At 51.7% G+C, this 20397-nt stretch overlaps 1 protein-coding gene across 2 annotated transcripts in view; it reads right to left on the bottom strand.

Annotated features, from left to right (window-relative positions):
- The window catches only part of PML (PML nuclear body scaffold), a 68142-nt gene that overhangs the window by 1349 nt on the left and 46396 nt on the right, over positions 1-20397 (bottom strand). Inside the window, exons 8-9 of one of the 2 annotated variants that reach the window (XM_036257841.1) lie at positions 18317-18467; positions 15459-17342 (exon numbers count right to left, since the gene is read on the bottom strand). In XM_036257841.1, the coding sequence (XP_036113734.1) occupies positions 16564-17342; positions 18317-18467 (930 nt within the window). In that variant the 3' untranslated portion in view covers positions 15459-16563. Of the gene's footprint in view, positions 1-100; positions 216-15458; positions 17343-18316; positions 18468-20397 lie in introns of those variants that run through there. The other variant, XM_036257865.1, reaches the window with a different exon arrangement.

Below are 20397 nucleotides of genomic sequence, written 5' to 3'. Positions count from 1 at the left end.
AGGGCTCCATCCCATCTCTCCCTGGTCTCGCGGGGTCCAGCACCCTAGGCTAGGTCTACCCCGACTGGGATCGAGGTTGTGGGGCGGTTCCGCCGCTTACCCGCTGCTTGTTGACTCGCTGAGAGCTGCCTCGGGCTTCAACACCTTTTCCAGACTTACTTGACGTCTCAGAGAGGACGACAGCCCTAGGGCGCTTTCCACATCTGTTGCTGCGACTGTGGGGAAGAGAGGGGAAAGGGGCGGGTAAGAATGGGGTCTACCCTGGCCCTGAGTCCCCACTTCAGTCTTTCCTTTCGTTTCTGTTCTCTCCACCTCTCGCTAGCTGCAGATTGAAGAGAGTCCTCGCGCGCTCCCGGCTCCGCAGGGACGCGCACAGCCTCTCCCACCTCCCGCATCGTCTACATTTGTTAACGCCATAGAGGTTCTACTTCTGACCGAGACTTGTTTGGGCCCCCACGCCCACCGCCCCCGGCTGGGCTCTTTCCAGTTCACCGCACCCCATAACCCATGTCTCCCCACATTTACACATCTGCAGATATTGCCGCTATTCCGTATCACATCGCCCCCCACCACATGTTCAAGCACATTAGCACAAACCCTCACCGCCTCCACACAGTCAACCATCACATGTTAGAATTATCCATCATCATGTAATAATCGCGACGATATGTTGAGCTTGCACTACGTTCACACACATCTTCAAAGGCACACCTTCACCCAGGACACGCACACATTCACGGGTACTCACCCGCAAAAGCGGGTCCCGCCAGGGGCAGTGAGCTTCGCTGCTAATGGAATGAGAGCCGCTTTTATGACCTGCAACACATGAGACAACCCATCCTGGAGGAATTTGGGGGAAAGCAAAGCGCACAACTAAAGGGGGTCACGTTTTGCATTTAAACTCTTTTTGCAAATGCAGGTAGTGGGACAGACAGATCTCCAGTGGGACGGGCTGAGCCGCGCGCAGCTGAGCTCGCGTGTTCCCTTTTTCCCCGTACCCCTCATCAACACCCCCGCTTGCTGCCTTCTTCCAGAAGCCACGTTCAACACGATGCATAATTGATAGTGTTAGCAGAGCACCTCACCCTCCCTACCATTTTTGCCTGGATCTGGGCAGATACAAGCCCAGCCCCCCACCCTTCTCCCCGGCCTGTCCAACCGGAAGACCAGAACGCTTGGCCCTGCAGGGAGTACTAAGGAGCGACGCTCCTCCCCAGCTCAATCCCTATTCTGCCCAGCCTTTTAAGCCCGACTCTTTTACGTCTGTTCTTTTGTGGCTGAACTAGCGTTGAAGCCCACTACCCAAATCGCCGGCTGGTGCTCACCGCCGAGAGGGACCACGAGGGGCGCGTCATATCAGATTCCTCTCCCAGGAAGTCTGCCCGAGCGCACCCAACGCCTCACCCTCGGGTCTTGACAACTAGAGGCGAATGGGGGCATCGGGGCTGTAGCAAACAGCACCAAAAGGGATGGTTATAAAACGTCTACTCTTCTTGAGCAAAGTTAGCTGGGAATGCCGATACCTTCAGACTCACAAACACACCGCCAACCCCACACAGTGTTTCCACAGTCTGTGCCGCTCGCCACCTTCCCAGTGTCTCACACGTTCACACAACAGCTAGCCTCAACACACTACAATACTCGCTGTTCCGGACTCTGATGTCCTGTCTCTGGCGAAACCCCTACATTTTCTTTAACGATCACGAAGCAAAGGCTCAGGGATGCCAGGCATTTGGCTAAAAGTCGATTTCTGTCCCTCTGCACTGCCCACTGCAGCCCTGGAGACAGAGTTGATGGCCAGAATCAGGAAATGGGTACAGGCTCCCGGACATAGCAAAGCTCTCGCGTTTCCCAGTTTTTTCGTAGGCACTGAGCTTTCGGGTCGCCCTAGGTCCTCCAGCCCTCACCCTGGGCTGGGGGTGGGGTGGGGTGAGGTCTGTGGGGGTGGGTCGTTGCCAAGGGTTGGGGCCCTCTGAGAAGCTCAGTCTCCAGATTGAGCATTTTAATGAAATAGAGAGGTGGGGGAGAGAGACGGGCGATGAGTGCTGCATCTAAAGAGATCACCCGACCCGGGTTTCGAGGATCCTTTGTAAATTAAATATGAACAGACTGGAGCACGCACGCTCCGCCACCCTCCCTTTCTCCACCTACTGCAACCGCCACCGGAGGCCATTTGGGTTGGGACCGGCGCTTCTCGCTCAGCCCAGAATTCAGAACCCAGAACTTCATTCCATCTACTACTGTAGACCCCACAGCGGACCCAGAGGGAGGGCATTGGGGGGGGGGGGGTGAGAGCACCTTGACCTTGTGATGGGACGGGGGAATGGGGTCCATAGTTCGGAAGTTAGTCCTTGCAGTTTGGGCCTGGCTGGGTTAGGGAGTGGCGCAGCAGGCGCACCTGGCAAAGCCTCTTTGTCTGCGAAGCAAGGGGGTCTTCCTGGGAGTGTTGTCTGAGTCTTGGGAAACCTGAGGAGGCAGTTGAAAAAGCTATGGCCGGGGAGGAGGGGTCTGAGGGAGGCAGAAGCCCAGCATCGAAGGTGGAGTCGAGTCCAGACGGTGGGTGCCGGAGCCTTTCTCGTGTGGGGGCGGGGCGCCTAGCGCGGGCGTAGGGACCCAGGCTGGGGCGTGTAGACGCAGGGCTGGTGGACTCTCCTCCATCCAGTTCCCACCTCTCTTCTGGTTCTTTTTTTGCGAGGAGGTGGACGGAGAGGCGGGCGAACAGGGGACATCTTGGAAGGGTTGAGGGACTGTAAGACGGAGGCTGGGAGTGGAAGTGAGAATGGTTTTGCTCACTCTCCGCGGAATGTTACCCTGGACCGAAGGGACCGGTCCTGCCAGCGTCCCTGAAACCTCCGGAGCCCGTGGGCCAAGAAAAACATTTTCCCATGCTTTCTTGCCCGGGCTGCAGAAGCCGGGGAAATTCAGCTGGGAGATAGGCGCCGGGACCACGGCTAAGGGCGCAGCGGCCACTCAGAGAGGGCGCGGGCTCCCGCGGGCCCCTGTGGTTCCCGCCCACTCTCTAGCGAGAGCTTTTGTTCCCCGAGCGTGCCCTGCGGATAGACAACCCTTACCCCAGCCTTCGACCCTGGAGAGCCCAGTGCCTGACCCGGCAGCCTGAAGCCCGAGTTGCCCCTGGCAAGGTCCGCGAGAACTGGGGTAGGAGCCACGACTCCCGGGTTCAGCCTCCGAGCTCAGCTAGAAGATTGAGCGCTTGTCGTTTTGCGCCGCCAGGCGCGCAGGAGCAGTCTAATGACCATAATGTTAATAATGGTACAGTTACTGGAGGGGTTGGGGACAACAGGAACCAAGATACCACCCCCACCGCTGCTCACGTCTTTGATCGTTAAAGAAACAGGCCCCTAATCAGGAGAGTGGAAGTAGGTGTGGGGAGAGGAAGGCGATAAGGTTCCAAGCCTTCAGTGCGGGATTCCCAGATTCGGAATCTGTAGAATCCGGACTAAGGCTTTTTGGCCAGGATGGGGTATGGTCCTTAGACAGACCCAGAGTCTGAGAGCTGGAACTCCGGGCAGCTTTTTGTTGAACGACCTGTAACTTCGACGTTGTGGACCCCGCCGGTCCCAAGGGTGATGTGGGACGAAACCCAGTAGATCCCGGCACTGGCTTCCCTGGCTCGGTCCACTCAAGGTGCCCCTCTTAGGCCTGGTTCGCTCCCGCCCCCTGCTGGACACTGACTGACGGGCGCGGAGGCCCGGATCAATGGCAGGGGGCACTGGGCAAGGGGAGTTATGGCTGGACCCCCGCGCCAAGGCCTTAGCTGCACCTCCATGGGGCAATGTTTCGAAGTGGGGCACTCAACCAAGGCACCAAAGCTTTCCTTGCCATGTCTGCCCCGCCTATGTCGCAGGAATCTGCAACCTCCTTACCTGTCTAACACAGGTACAGCACCGCTGAGCACACTACTGTGTCTCCAGAGCCCAGAACACAGTATAGGCACCCTCTGAATACTCGATGAACCAACGGTCCCTGGCACAAACCAGTGAGCTTAGTTCTCCTGGGACAAAACCTTCCTGTAAACCTTCCCCACCCTCCCCCTTGCCTGAGTCTTTTCTCTTTGAGCCCTGTTTGGAGCCCTAGAAGACTCTCTTTAATTCTCATGACTTTGTCAGAGACCTATAAAATGTCTGAGATCTAAAAAAGAAAGTTTTTTTTTTACTCTAAGAGAGAACAAGAAAACTGCAGTTGGAAGTAATGGATGTTTGATTAAGGTTCAGTTGCAACCACTGAATGCAGAGCTGTACAGACCTTGTATTTAACATGACACATTCATGATTTAATGGATGTGGGAGGGCCTCTGAAAGTAGAAGAGCCAGGGCCTAGGAGGGCATCACATATGCCCAGCATGGCAGCCTGCTCAAGAGAACCTCCCCACAGTTGCCCTACAACCAAAATCTCTTAAACACTCAGCTTCTGTAGTCCTGCCCGCCCCCCCCCCCACACACACACATGTTCACAGTGTTCCCATAATTTTTCAAAAGCTGCTTTCCTTTTCTAACTTCCAGCAAAACGTCCACTCCTCTGGGAAGTCTGTCTCTGTTTATAACTTCCCCCCCCCACTCCTACCTTCCACATCTTCTTCCCCTTATACACACTCTACATAGTGGTTAGAAGGAAAGTTTCTAACAACAGACTCCACCATGTACTAGCAGTGTGACCTTGACCAAGTTACTTAACCTTTCTGTGCCTTAGAAAAAAGGGTGCACATAAGTATAAAAATTTTATTGGGTTGCTTTTGTTGTAGCGTGTCAACAAGATAACCAGAGACGCACAGTCGAATTGTAAAGAAGCACTTCATTACACCGGCGAGCTAGGGGGTACAGCTTCCCCAGATCCTCAGCAGGGATTCCTCTTGCTCACGATTTTAAAGACAGAAGCCCTATCCCCCTTGTAACCCCCCCAATAGTGGGTGTGACAGCGATTACAGAAGTAAAAATTAGCATTATTCACAGGGCTCACGAGTACCTGAAAATGGCTGGATACCGGAAACTGCTAATGCCTCCCAACAAGTGGGGCAACTATAATCTTAGGCAAATTCCTTTACTTCTAGGGGTAATTAACTTATTATTGGAAAAATATCGAGGAAGGTCCATTGATGATAAAAATGGAATCTAGTCACCTTAGCCTCGGGGCCCAGGTCATTTTAAGGAAAACATAAGTCGATGCATGCAAAGCTCCTAGTACCTAGCACTGAGATAGTGCTCAGAAATAAACTGTTATTTTTTAACAATACCTATATATTAGCCACATTATTGCCTTGCAGAGTGGGGTCCAGGAAGGATGGGATGTTCTGCTGCACATGCCCCCATCCCACATGCTTTTGTCCTGACTCCTCCACAGGTGAAGCACCTTGGCCCTGCCTTCAAATGTCTTTCTTCACTCCCCAGTCCTCCCCCCCTCCCCAACACACACACACATCATGCTATAGGTAGCAATCAGGATTACCATTAGTATTTATAAATATTACTAGTCTGAGATATTTCAACCCATGTTCTGATGCTGTGGCTGTCTCCAGCGCACCTGTTTGGGCAGCGAGGCTTGCAGCTACAGCCGTGGTGGAAGGTTTTTAATTAAAACCACAATCTGTTTAAGTATTTATTGGGCTCTGGTTTTAATTATTTTCTAGGGAAAAAAAAAAACCCAGAAAAACAAAATCCACATTTGCATATGGAAAGACTGTTGATTCGGAGGAAAGTAACAACCTGTGGCAGTTTGCTGGAGGCAACTGGAAGGAATTTCCTGAATGATTCAAATGAAGCTTGACATTATTAATAATCTGGGATCCAGTCCGTGACCTGCCTCTCAGTGCTTTCATGAAATTAGCTTAACGTGCTGGCAAGGCCCTTTATTGTCATCACGATTAACGACAACTCTTCCAGTGGCATCTCTTGTAATTATCTGCGTCTGTGCGTCTGTGCTTATCTCACTAAAGATGGGGGACCCCTGCCTGGAAAAGGCAGCACTCCTGCTTGTGAGGGGCAACACACTTAGCTATTCTACCCAGTGCAGGCAAGACTGGCTCTCCCCAGAGGGGAGTCCTGGGCAGCCAGCCCCTCCACAGCAGGGTGAAGCAGGGAAGGTCAGGGCAGGGAATCACTTCAGATCCTCATCTGCAGATAACAAAATTCTCATCTCAAAGTGTTTTAAATGATTGAGTATATATCTCACAAACAAGAAGCAGGGCTGGCTTTAGGGCTGGTAGACTGAATGATATCTGCGGCCCAGGTTCTCTGTCTCTCTCGTCTGCCACCCTTAACAGGGTTGCAGCCCAAGACTTGTGTTCCTTGGTGCTATTGGAGGGCTCAGCAGCAGCTAGGGTCATATGCTTACTGGCAACAGACTAGTGGATAGAGACAATGGATTCTTTCCAGAAGCCACAGCCTCCCCTTAGGTCTTATCAACACATATTGGCTTAGGACTCCTCATCTGAGCCAGTCATTGGCAGAGGGGATGGAATCTATTGGCTTACAGTAGTGATCATCTAGCCCTGAAATGAATGTTGAGGAGTCAATCCCAAGATTCACTACAAGCAAGAAATCTCCTTTAAATAGAAATGTTGGGAAATTGCATGATCAGGGGAATCTAATATTGTATCAAAATGAATTGAAATGAGACTGACCATAATTATAATGAACCATATTGTGTCAAAATGAATTGAAATGAGACCGACCATAATTATAATGAACCGTATTAGATACCCTCCTTATCTGGAGATTAGACCAGTCTGTGTTCACAGAGAGGGAAATGCCTGAAAGTGTCCATCCCCAGGGCAGCCCCTGGCCAGTGTCTGACTCACTGTGAGTTCACTGAGGCCACTTCCCTGCCTAAATCAGGACAAACTTTGAGGCATTTGTCAGGATCAGGCTGTATGTGAGCAGGGTCGGGGCTCCGTGTGTGAGCAGGGTCGGGGCTCCGTGTGCGAGCAGGGTTGGGGTTCAGTGTTTGAGCAGGATCAGAGAGCGCTCTTGGGTAGGCATACATACGAACTAGAGGATTTTCTGCTTTCACAGAACTCTTGAAAGGATAAAAATGTGTTCTTAGAAATGCCTGTGCTGGGATCCAAAGCTATATTCAGAGCAATGAAAGCTTCAGTCTTCAGCTGGGTATTTATGAGCAGGAGATATTTATAAACTCAAAGACGTTCGTACATGACTTTACATCCTGAACATGTCACCTGGTCCCATGGCCAAGAAGAGAAGCACTTTACTGTCGAAGTGGAAAACAGAAGGAAGAATTCTATTCTGGTCTTATGACGAGTGGCGAGGCAGCACAAGGCGCCAGCTTCACAGACTCGCTGTGTGATCTTCAGCGACTCCTAAGAATGGGTTGGATGTGCTCTGAGGCCCTCCCAGTGCTGCTGTTCCCTGAGACCTTGGTCCTTGGGTGCTGTGGCTTTAGGAGAAACTAGTTTAAGGATGGGTTGGGGCTTCTAGGGGGCCTCCACCCATGCTTCCTGCAGGAGGATGTCTTCAGAAAGTCTGAGGATTGTTGCTGGCCCTCCTCCTCATGGTCCTGGCAGTTTCTTTGTTTTTCATCCCATCACACTGCACCTGCCTCATCTCTTGCGGTCATCAGTACACCCGGGCCAAGGAGCTAACTCTGCCCCTAAAACTGCCGCTCATTGCTCTGTGGGCAGGGAGAGTCCTTCTGCTACAAAACACTCCATGAAGGCCCTTCACATAGCCAGATTCAGCGGGTCTAAGGAGGACAGCATTAGAGATAAAATCTGATCACTGAATAGATGTGTGGGCCCAGGAAGAAAGGTCAAGTCTACCAGGAGCTTCCTGGCTGGTGGGGATGTACAGAAGAGAGTCATGACTCTTGCAGTTCTGGCCACTGCTTTTGGCTCTGAGACCCTCAGTTCTGTTGCCTGGTGCCATCAGAGGACATGGAGAGGGGCCACAATCAAAACATTCTGAGTCTCGCCCGAGGCAGGCTCCAAGTTCAGGAAGTCTCTGCCTGTCCTGTCCCAGGGTACTCTGTGCAGATATCGCACCTCAAAGTTTGTCCTGACTAAAGCAGGGAAGTGGCTTCAGTGAACTCACAGCAGTCAGACACTGGCCAGGGGCTGCCCTGGGGATGGAAACTTCCAGGCATTTCCTTCTCTGTGCCTGTAGGCGATCAACTCCGGTAGCTCAAGGGCAGGTGTGGGAAGAAAGTTGCAGATGTGAGCTGTCAGAAGCAAAGCACACAGAAGCCAGGGGATGCGCATGCAGAAACAGGTCTGCTACAGCATCCATTCCACAAATAGTAATTGAGTCTCCCCATGTTGCCAGGCATGGGTACAGCTGTGAATCAGGCAGACAGCATCTCTGCTCTAAGATCTTACAGGCTCCTGCACATCTCAGCATGTTCAGCTCTTTTGTGTGTGAACCTTGGGGCTTCTGGAAGGTTAGCGTCTCCAGGACAGGCTCCATCTGCTCCAACAGGTCACTTGGGGCCACAGCTGGAATGACAGTCTGCACCCACCTTAATGAAAAGGGAGCTGTCCAGAGTTTCAGAGCGTCAGAACTTGGAGCCTAGAGGTCCTCCACCCCTACTCCTTCACTTTATTGGAGGGAAGACTGGGGCCAAGAGGGAGCTCACAGAGTAGATGGGACTGTGAAATGCCCCCAGAGTGCAGCTTCTGTGATGCAAGACAGGCCAATCTTGGTGGCCATCACTGACCTTGATGGTTGAAGGCCCTCGAGACTGTCCAATGAGGCCTCTCTGATGGTTGTTTCTGGATGGGACAGGTGGTCCGCTGCAGGTCTATGTTAGCCCTTGTACTCCCCGAGACCGAGGCTGTGCCATGATTGCAGCAGCTCTGGTAATGGCACGCTGGTCCCCAGCCAGGCCCCACAGAGAGAGTACCTCCAGGCAGGCAGCTGGTTGGGGCAGAGATCTGGAGGAAGGAGAGCTCTTCCTGAGGTGGCATGTTGCAGGGGTACTTCTGATTCTACACCCAGGCAAAGCCAGTTATAATGGCCACATCTTGGGGACAACCAGGTACAATTTGGTGTAAGGGAGCCTGGAACAGGAGATTAGGGGTCACGGGGTTGTACCTGCTTTTCCACGACTTTCTGAGAGACTTTGGAAAAGTCTCTCTCCTTTCTTGGCCTCAGTTTCTCCTCTTGTGCTATGGGGCTAGATGTCCCTCCCCACCCACCTGCCTCAGCTGGGACAGTAGCTTGGATCTATCATGTTTTTGCTTCACAGACCTGTTCCTACCCAATCCAAAATGAGGAAGGGTATGTCCCATGCGGGACCTCCCAGGAGGGACCACCCCCAGGCATGGCTCTCTGCAAAATTTGAAATGCTCCAAATAGATTTTGTTGGGAAAGCTAGGGTGGATGGGCCAGGGAGGGTGAACCCCCACAGTGCCTCTGAGTGCCTCAGCCTCCTCTCCCTGAGCCCTTATCTCCAAACCCAGCTGGAAACTTGATGTATTTATTTGCATCTGCCAGGAACTCCTTTGTCCAATACACGTCTCTGCTGGTGCTGAAAGAAAGTGACCTTCCTGCAGATGGCTGTGTCTGGTAGCCAGTGGGGGCTGAGGGAGGGCGTGCTGTAAATCCTTCCAGTCTGCAGTGTGACCCTATTAGGGTAGAGGAGACAGTCCAGGAGACTGAGAGAGAGATGGGAACAAAGGGACCAGGAGAAGTAGTTGGGGATAGAATCACCCAGATCCTAAATGGACCAGAACCAGGAGAGAGAAGAGAGGGAGAGAAGGGAAGAAGGAGCTGGGAGAGGAGGGCAGTGGGAAGGGAGAGTGGGAGAGTCAGCACAATGCCTTCTCCTCTAGGGGGTTGGGTGTCTAGTTAGTTTTTATCAAACATTGCCAGTTCACAAAGTTTAGTACTTTATGTATATTTTCTCATTTAATCCTCAATTTTCTAAGTATGTATTATCACCTCCAGTTTGCATATGAGACCACAGAGACTAAGCAGTTTGTCCAAGGCCACATACCCAAGGCCACACAGCAGAGCTGGCATTGGAGCCAGGAGCCATGAAAAGCCCATGTTCTAACTACCACATGGCACCTTTCCTATCTCCCAAGCGGACATGAAAAGGGCACCACTGTGGGCACTTCCTCCTTGGTTGGTCAGTTTTACTGTAGGATCAGTCCACCCTGGTGTCAGCTAAGGCGTTCTGGCTGGGGAGCTCCAGGAGACAGTCAGCCCTTGGGCAAATTCTGACCCAGGCCCTCTGCATTCACTCTGGGCAACAAACACAATTCTAGACAATCGGACAAGCGACACTGAATTTCACAATACCTCCTATCACACTTGTTTGACTGGCTAGCTTTGAGGAAAGTATCTGTAGTTAGCTTTTACAATCTGCTTGGCTATCAAGTTTGGGATATTTATATTTATAAACTGACTTGAACATAGTCTGGGCTTTAAAGAATGTCTCTGGATTGAATTTTTTTCATTATTTTTAGTGTATACACACACACACACATATCTATATGTCTATGTCTATGCCTATGCCTATGCCTATGCCTATGCCTATGCCTATGCCTATGCCTATGCCTATGCCTATGCCTATGTCTATGTCTATGCCTATGCCTATGCCTATGCCTATGCCTATGCCTATGCCTATGCCTATGCCTATGCCTATGCCTATGCCTATGCCTATGTCTATGTCTATCTATATCTATATTTTATCCTCACCCGAGGACATTTTTCCATTTTTTGTAGGGAGGGAGAGAGAAGAAGAGAGAGAGAGAGAAACATCGATGTGAAAGGGTCACATCAAGTGGCTGCTCCCACATGACCCAACCAGGGCCGGGGACAAACTGCAACTGAGGTACGTGCCCTTAGTGGGAACCAAACCTGGGTCTCTTTGGACCGCAGGCCGACACCAACCGCTGAGCCAAACCGGGCAGGGCTCACTGGATTGAATTTAAGAAAGTTCCTTGAGCCAAGAATGAAAGAATACCCCCTCACTGGTCACTGGTCAGCAAATGCATTTTGTAAGAGTGGGTAGACTTCCAAACTCTGTTTGTTCTTTCTTTCTTTCTTTCTTTCTTTCTTTCTTTCTTTCTTTCTTTCTTTCTTTCTTTCTTTCTTTCGAGTCAGTTAAAATTCTAGACCCTTCTTTCAATAGAGTCACCATAGGCATCTCCTTTATTCAACCAAAGTGTCTGGAGCTGACACCTGGATTCAGACATAAAAATAAATTATGGTGCTGCCCCCTCCCTCCCCCAGCCTCAGTCTAGACCAAGGTCACTCCAGGGAAGTGTGTCCTGAGACCTTTGCCCATGTTCCCTTCCACCTCCCTGCAGCCTAGTCCCATCTCCTTCCCTCCTATGAGCCAAATGGAGGGGTTGGTATCCCCTGACACTTCTGACTTGCATTGTGATTGGGGATACGGCCTTCCCCCAAATCATGCATTCTTAATAGGGGCAATATTACACCATAAAGAATCTAACAATCTTAGATATTCCAGTGATTTCTGACCCTCCAAAGGACCAGAGTATACAGATATACAGTACATCTGTGTAACAAAGAAGTCAAATGTTCTCTATTTGCAGGTGATATGATTGGTATGTAGAAAATCCTAGCCCAGCTGGCGTGGCTCAGTGGATTGAGCGTTGTCCCATGCACCAAGAGGTCACCAGTTCTATTCCCAGTTGGGGTACTTGCCTGGGTTGTGGGCTTGATCCCCAGTAAGGGTAGTGTAGGAGGCAACTGATGGATGTTTCTCTCTCATCAGTGTTTCTATCTGTCTCTCCCTTCTTCTCTCTCTAAAACCAATAAAACCTATTTTTTTTTAAAAGAAAATCCTAAAGAATGTATATCTATGGTATTAAAATTTCATTGCAGGGAGTCATGACTAAGAAAAATGTCTAAAAAGTTTACTTAAGAGGGCAATAATGGAAAAAAAAGATTTGAGAAGCACTAGTCTAAAATAAAAAAATTAGAATTAAGGTAAGTTTAACTGTTGGGACTGGAAGGAGGGGGTGTGAGCTTTCTGGGGCCTGACTTTTGCATCTTATGAGACCAGCAGACCAGAAGGGCACAGGAAGGAGAGAGCAGAAAACTGACTCCCCCAACACACAACAATGCACCCAGCAGTTTGGGCCCCAGATGGCTCCAGTGTAAACATAGGCTCCCTGTGGGGCAAATCCCAACTCTGCCACATGCAAGCTGAATGACCTTGAATAAGGTATTCAATCTTCCATTCTACATTCATCTGAGATGTGAGGATGAGAACGTAACAGCACAGGGTTGTTGGGGAGTCTAAATGAGGTCACCCGCACTAAATTAGAAAACACCTAGTGTCTAGTGCATAATTATCTTTCGGTCCTGTTAACTGGGAGCCTTAGTCACCTGGTTGCTCTAGAGGCTCTCACTCCTGGATTTCTGCCCTTCCCACCTCAGTGAGCTCCAGCAGAGTCCCTGCTGGGTCTTCTAGAAGACGATGCTGGGGAGGGGTGGCACAGCCCTGGGATGCCATATTAGGGGGTCTTCCTCAGAAGCTCCTGCCCATCTGTCTATAGTTTCATGGACTTTTCACTTGCTAAAGTGACAAATACCTGTAGCCCCAAAAGTGACTCTAACTTCATTCCTAATTAAATTCCTAACTTCATTCCTAAACTTAATCACCAGTTATGACCCTAAATTTGATATAACCCCAAATCCTAACTTTAGGCCTCACTCCAACTCCTAACCCACCTCATCCTTACCCCAGTTCTAACCTGGGCCTGCACCCTTGCTCTAACCCTCATCCATAATCTGCATTCTAATTCCAACGGTAACCCAGGGTTTTCCAAAATTGTCACTCACTCCCAGTCACTAATTTTGCTATTTATATCTTTGTTCCTTGGGAGCTTGTAGCTTAATATTTGTCCTAGACTTAAAAAACATCCCACTGTAGAGTCATCACTGCAAGTGTGTCCCAGAAACGATTAACGTTTTAAAAGTGTTTCTCCACGCACCGTCTACCTAACGATATCTCCTGTACCACCGGAAGTACGCAAGGCACGTTACCGCCCTCACACCACTAGTTCCCACCCACAGGGCGCCCGGCCCTTCACACCAGGCCGGGTGGGGCTGCTGCACCCTCTGCTGGCGGAGTCTAGGAGCAGCTTTAGCTCAGCTCCGCTTCCCTCTGGGCGGGTCCGTAATGTACTCTCTGACTTGACATTTGGCGTCACAAGCTGTGGGTTACCCTTAATTGTGAATGAAGAAAGGTGAGAAAGGATCCCCTTACTCTAGGCATAGGGCCTAGGGCATCTGGGGTGGGGTAGAGACACGTCTGAAGTCAGAGGAAACAGGAGCTGGGCAGGGGCTGGGCCTGCTGGGAGGTTTAGGGTGCAGGATAGACTCTGGGATATGGAGTATTGTCAGGGTTGGGACTAGGGATCAGAGTGATTCTAGGGTAGGAATAAGAATGGGTGTGAGGCAGGCCAGTGCTGGATGAGGGGAAGGTGCAGGGCAGGAGCACAGCAGGGCCAGGCACCAGGTAAAGCAAAATTTTAAGTAACTTTCCTAGGGTGTGAGTGAGCCCTTGGGTCTCAGCAGGCACTGGAGCAGGGCTGAGCTGGGCAGGGCTGCGCTGAGCTATCCCAGGAAGTCTGCTTTCAGTTCCAGATCTGTGCGGCTGAAATCTCCCATCTGGGTGTACTGGAGACACCCCCTGCTCCCCTTCAGGGCTCCCTCAGAACGAATGACAGATAACTGTTCTGTTCCAGATCTTGTTCTTCATTCCCTGAAGACAAGCCCGTGTACTTTTTTTTTTTGCTAAGCTCTAAGATGTTAATGTAATTTATAAAGCAATAACACTGTCATCTTAGTTGTCTGTAAAATAAGATCTTATATTTGCATGGTTTTTCACATATTAAAGAGCTATTTTCAAACATATTCTCACTGGTTCATATAGTATCCTATGAGATAAAAATGACCCTCATCTCATTTTACAGGGTCAGAGCCCGAGCCTGTTGTACCAGACAAGTCACAGGCGAGGACTGAAACTCAGTGTACTAACCTCTAGCCCAGCAGATTCGTAGGTAGCTGACATGGATAAACCTGACACAGATTCAACGATGAAGCACAGGTAACATATTTGGACTTGCTCCTGGAGATTAAAAACATCAAAACTGAAATCTGGGCACCTGAGACAGGGAGATGGGGTTAAGGATGGTGTCAGTGACCAAATCTCATTACCTGGCTGCTCACCCAGGCCAGGGGAGGGCTACCACCTACACTGCCTGTGCCATAGGAATCCTTGCAAATACTAATTTGAATTCTACCTGAGACATCCGAGACAGCAACACATTAGTCACACATTGCTAATATCCTGGGCCTCCCCTACCTAAGAAGAGTTTTACCACTTTTAGCCCTGGGGACACAATTACTCAGGGGAGCGGAAGCAAAGTTCCTACAGACCTTGGTGTCTGACTCCTGACTTCCACTAGGGGTAGTCCTGGAAGCTGGTGCTTCATCCCCTCCACAGGCCTCTCCCCTTTGGAGATAATCCTGGGCAGGCCCACCCTTGTTTCCCCACTTGGAACAGGGGGTTCACATCAGGAGGACCTCGAGCAATGAAGGGCTTTCTGCTCTCTTAAGTCCTGAAAGATTCCCACAAAGAACAGTTTCTTGAGGCCCGGAAGCACCCCCTTCACCAGGCAGGAGGCTGCTCTGTGGCTCTATGGTGGACAGCATCAGGTTTTGAAGATTCACGTCTTTATAAAGGCTTTGAAAGTGGAGAGAGGGCAGAGCAGCCTTTGTTATAAAAGGTGTGGTGAACAACATCTGAAGGTAATGGGCATTGTGGGGCTGGGCTTGAGCTAGGATCACTGGGCACCACTTAGTCCAGGGCCAGGCTGACTTGCATCTGTCAAGATGATGGCAGCCCCTCTTCCACTCGCCCCATCAGCCTGTTCCTGCCAAGCTTCAGAGGCAGAACTTGCTTTAAATTGGAATCCTATTTGAAATGCATTCAAGTTTACTGTTAGAGCCAGTGCTCTCATTGTGGTAGCAAGATTCCATGTAACCCCTTAGTGAGTTTTCAGGGCACCCAGTGGATGGGGGCTGAGGTGTGGACAACAGACTTCACACTTGTGAAAGCTGAGCCCATAAAGGCTGAGTGTCTGGGCTGCATCCCAGTAGCAATAGCCGAGGAACAGAGATGGGAAGGGGGAGGGGACAGTGGTTCTGCCAGTCAGAAGGGACAGCTCTGACCTGCTAGTGTTCTGCTGCTGACCTCTGGTGTGACCACAGGTTGAGCACCTTAGCTGGTTGCTAGGGTTCAAGAATGAAACCATCTTGTTCACTGCCTCAGTGGTGTGTTGTCCATTCTTTAAAAAAAATTGTTTTCTCTTTATTGATTTTAGAGAGAGGGAGAGGGAGATAGAAATGTCGATGAGAGAAAACGATTGGCCGCCTCCTGCATGGGGATCGGGCCCACAACCTGGCATGTGTCCTGACCAGGAATTGAAATGATGACCTCTTTTTGCATGGGTCGATGCTCAACCACTGAGCCACACCAGCCGGGAGTGTTGTCCATTCTCAAAATCCCAGGATGGCAGAGGTGAATGGGACTCTAAGACCATCCTGGCCAACCAGCCCAGGAAGGGGTTACATCCGATGCACAGTCGTGGTCGGGCCAGGACCTGCTCTGCTGCTCCACACTGCTTCTCCTTTGAGGAGCAGTCTGCACAGCAACGGTTCTGGAACTCAGTGGGCATCAGTATCACCTGGACAACCTGCTAAACTAAACAGCTTGCTGGGTCCCACCCCAGAGAGTCCAGTCTGATTCAAGTCTGGGGTAGAGGTTGTTGGAGGAAACCAAGGTGTGGGTCCCTGGACTCCACAGAGAGCAGCGCTGGGTTAGAGGACATTCCTTGGCAGGGCTGAGGCGGGCAGCACAGACAAACAAAGGGCCATGCTGAGAGGGGTCTGAGGACCAAAGAGCCAAGTCTTGACTAAGGGGAGGTGTTTGTGTGGCCAAGAGGAAGGAAGCAAGTGTGGAGGGAAGTGGGGACAAGCATGGCACAGCGGCATCTTTCTGTGCAGATGTGAAGGGAGTGAACAGAGAGCCGGCCTCCAGGCAGGCAGAAGTTGAGAGAACCCAAGCTCAAGAGGAACAGTTTGGTTTGAAAGGCACTTCGGGTACTGGTGGGGCCACGGGTGCTGCAGGTGGTGTCCTTGGGATGTGTTAGCAGGTCCCCTGGGCAATGGCCGGGGGATCAGGGAGGAGATGAAAGGACATCTATGGATGTCCTCGGGGAAAGGTGGGGGCCACTTTGAGAGCCCAGAGGCCATGCCTTCATCACCCAGGACCTCCCTAATTCTGGCTCCTGTAAGAGAGGGGACCCAGGGACCTGGTGAGTTAACTCATTGGTGCACCAGGGATCTGCTGGCTCCGGGGGTAGCTGCTTGGCCTAGGAACCTTCTCTGTGGGATTTTTAGAAAAGAGGAATTTGGTCCCAGAGAATGAGAACTAATTCTGGACCAAATGTCAGCTGTGTATTAGACTAGGATCTGGGAATGCTGTGATGGGCAGGGCCTGGCTGAGGGACACCATCCCTCTCTGTCCCAAGCCAGTCATTCCGTCATCTCAGCTCTGCTGGGGGGCCCTTTTGGCCAAGTTATGGCTAGCGAGAGGAGAAGAGATGCCGTCTGCTACTGCCAAGGCTGGCCCCTCCAACAGGCTTTTGAAGTAGGTGCTCATAGCCTGCAAGTTGAGAGCAGGCTGGGCAGGGGGCGATGAGGTGGCCTGCAGGTATCGGCTATACTTCTTCAAGCCCCCCTGCGGGTCTTGGTGGTGTGCCGTCAGCAGCTCTATGAAGCTCACGTTGTGCAGGGCCAGGAGCCGGGCCTCCGCCCGGGACAGGACAGCGGCCTGCACCAAGGGCTGCAGGGACCCGAAGCACTGCAGGCTGCTGAAGGAGTAGAAGTGCTGAGCCAGCTGGGGGCCCGGGGAGACCTCGAGGAGGCGGCACAGGTCACGCATGGTCAGTACAGCAGCCAGGGCACTGTGTTCGCTCATGTTTCTTGCCAGGTAGGTCTTGGCCAGACTCTTGAGTTTGAAGCTGCTGGCCTGGGGCACATGCTCCTGGATGAGGGGCAGGGTGGCCAGGAATCCGGAGATGGCCTCCCGGAACTCCCACAGCTTGTTCATGTCCTCCAGGGCCCGGAAGAAGTTGGGGAGGCTGGGCCCCCACAGCTTATAGCAGGCCAGGATGGGTCGGCACATGGAGCTCAGGAAGCGGAGGAAGTGCTGTAGCCCCACCTCCAGGGACACCGCCTTGGAGTAGATGCTGAAGGCCTCAGGCTGGATGAGCACGCGGAACTTGCTCTCCTGGTTCACGGCTGCCAGCTGTCTAATCTTCTGGGCTGGGCAGGAGAGAAGGGCAGGGTGAGGCCCCAGGGACAGGGGAGGCACTGGGCGGGATTAGGGGACCTCCAGGACTGCTGACCCACTATCCAGAGCCTGCTGTCAGCTCTGCTGGGGAGATCTGCTGCCCTCCAACACCTCTGGCTCACTGGCTGGGAGTTCAGCTCCCCCTTCCCTGACAGATTTCTGAGTTCACCAACCCCTTTAGATCCAGGTTCTTCCTGTCTCTCTTCTGTCAGTCTCACCCACCTACCCTTGAGACTCAGCTTCTAACTAGCCCTCCACTTCGTACCCTTGGCCTCCAGTCCCATCAATCACTTAGCTAAGGCTCCCAGCCAGCTGGAGCCCTGGGACACCGGCCTGATCCACTGCACTCACAGTGTGGCCCGGAGCTTCCTGTGAGGTCTGCAAGTGACTTCCCTGTCCTGCAGGAACACCTGGTGCTCTGGTGGGGCTAGCCCCAGGCTGAGCCTGTGCCACAAGGCAGGGCCACAGCAAACACTACAGGAGTTGAGGGCCTTCTGGGAGAAGGGTCATATCTCTCTGTGACCGGCTCTGTTAGCCTCCCTGTGCGGCCCCCTGTGGAATGGGTCTTGTACCCAGAAATGTGCAATCACACGCCCAATGCCTGGCTGGAGTTGGTGGTCTCATAGCAGTGATTTCCTACACACACACTGCGTTTCTGCTTAGAGGTGCCTTCCCAAGGCTCTCCACGTAAGAGAAGCGCTCCTCAGAGGTGAGCTCATGGAGGCGCTTGTCTAGTGCTCTCAGGCACTAGTCCAGGCAGCTGTCCTTATTCAAACAACCAAGTGGTACACTTGGGAGTCCCAGGGGAAATGCAGTAGGAGCTCTCTGCCCCCTCTCTGGCGTGGTCACGGCAGGGCCCAGAGCCTTGCAGGTGACAGGCTGTACTTATCTTGGGGACTTAGAGACTAAGTTAGAAAGTGGTGGGGATGGTCATCAGAGAACCCACTTTCACTGTCAATCTTGAGGTCAAAGAAAACCAGGGGCCTGACTTCTGAGTGGAGGTCTGTGAGGTTGTCATCCAGGACCCTGAGGGAGTTGGGGCCCTCCAGCTGAAGGTCACTGGACTCGCTGCTGCTGTCATCCAGCTCTCGAAAGGACTGCAACACAGAAAAACCAACAGATCAGGGGTCTGGAGGGTGACAGTGCACATATTAGTCATGTGAGCAGGTGCTGGTAAGCAGGTGTGTGTAGTCACATGTGTGGGAACATGAGCAAGTGGGTATGGCCCGGGCTTCTGCATGCACATGCCCAAGGGCATGTTATTGGAGAAGGAAAGTGTGTGTCTAGGTGAGTACATGTGCATGGGAATGTGTGCATGATTGGACGTGGATGTACATGTGCACTTGTGCAGGCTGTGTTTCAGCCAGTGCACCTGCATTAGTGAGGAGGGATGAGAGGATAAGATCATGTGGGCAAATGTGTGTGCATCTGGGTGTGTACGGGGAGGTGTGAATTTGTGAAGCTGTGTGAAAACTTGAACATGAGTAAGTGTGCACAGGGGTGAGTAGTGCTGGGTGTGGAGGCTTAAAGGAGGGGCCAGTGCTATAGTGGGTAGGGCTGGAGGTGCCTGCTCCTCACTTCATCTCGAGCAGACTCAGAAGAAACATGAACTGAAGACAGGAGGAAAGAGCCTCATCTTGAACTCCAGATGTTTCTCTAGAAGGGGCCAGGAGCCTGGCTTTTCTTGTCCTCAAAGCCAGCTGAGGTCTCAGTGTTATTCAAAGGGGAGGGGGAGGACTGCTCAGCTTCTAGGACACCACACTGGGTGGACATGCAGAGCCTGGCACTGAGAGCAGTGGAGGGATCGAGCTCAGAGCCGGGGGCCATCATGCAGCAACCAGGAGCTGGCTGCTTAGGGGGCCCTGACAGCCCTTCAGGGCAAGAACAGTTTGAAATGCCTCTGGTATTGGGGAAGGGCTCCAGTCCCAAGGGGCTGAGGGAGAGGCATCTTCTCATAATAGAGAGTTACCTGCTCGTTATCTGCACAGCTGCCAAACCCAGATGTTGTTTTTGGTGGCCTGCTCGGAACTTCCTGTGAATGTCACTTGTGGACATTAGCCAGAGACCAGGAGGGAGGGACATGATCAGCATCCTAGAGCTGGTTGGGGGAACTGCTGGGACTCAGTTCAGAGCAGGCCGCAGTCTTTCCTCCTATGGACTGCCTCTGGCGGGTTGATGGAGTTGGCCTCACTTGGGCCATCTGAGGTCTCCATGAACCCTGGCCTCTGACTATGTCCCTGTCCTGGGAGATAATTAGCATATCATCCTAGGCCCTTCTACTCTCTGGGTAAAACATTTAATGAACAAAAAATCAACCAAGAGCTAAGTCATTACTCATTACCCATAGCTAACATGTGCTGGATACTCCTAGGAGTGGCTGGTTTTTACTTTGCATTTCATAGCCCTATCCCAGGCTCACCAACTTCCTCCTACTCATTGATAGAAACATTCACTAGAAATCCATCCGGAGCTGGTTTTACTGAGAAGCTTGAATTCCGAGACTTTAGACAGAAGGCCCTAATAAGAAACTTTGTCAAATGCCTTGCATATCAGTGCCCTTGAATCGGCCGTGCGGCCAGGGCTGGTTTTGCACAGCTGTCTCTAACTCTCTCACTGTCCCAGCTTCTTTGCCTCCTTTGTAAGGTGTCTTCTACAGCATCTTCCTGGAGTTGATAGCTGGCACACCAGAAACTCCACCTTCTGCCCCTGTGAGAGCCCAGTGCCTTTCTCTCAGCTTCCAGAGCCTGTTCTGTTCACAAGCAGCAGCACTCTTGCACTTGGGCTGGTAGAGAGCTGGGCTCCCCTTGCTGTTCTCGCCCGGGCCTCAGCTCCCACCAACGGCTGAAGATTCATCCCCTTGGCTGAATCCTCTCTGCCACCCACTGACATGGGACACTGGGCTTTCTATTCTTCCTTCTTCTCTTTGCTCCAAGTGTAAGTACAAAAGCCCTTGCAGTGATCCTGAGGGCTTCCACCTGTCTCCTTCCTTCTGCGATGTCTTTTCAGGCCTCAGAGCCAGAATCTTCT

This window comes from Molossus molossus, unplaced genomic scaffold, assembly GCF_014108415.1.
Source record: "Molossus molossus isolate mMolMol1 unplaced genomic scaffold, mMolMol1.p scaffold_m16_p_1, whole genome shotgun sequence".
NCBI classification, from domain to species: domain Eukaryota; kingdom Metazoa; phylum Chordata; class Mammalia; order Chiroptera; family Molossidae; genus Molossus; species Molossus molossus.
This window is presented reverse-complemented; position numbering and strand designations above follow the sequence as displayed.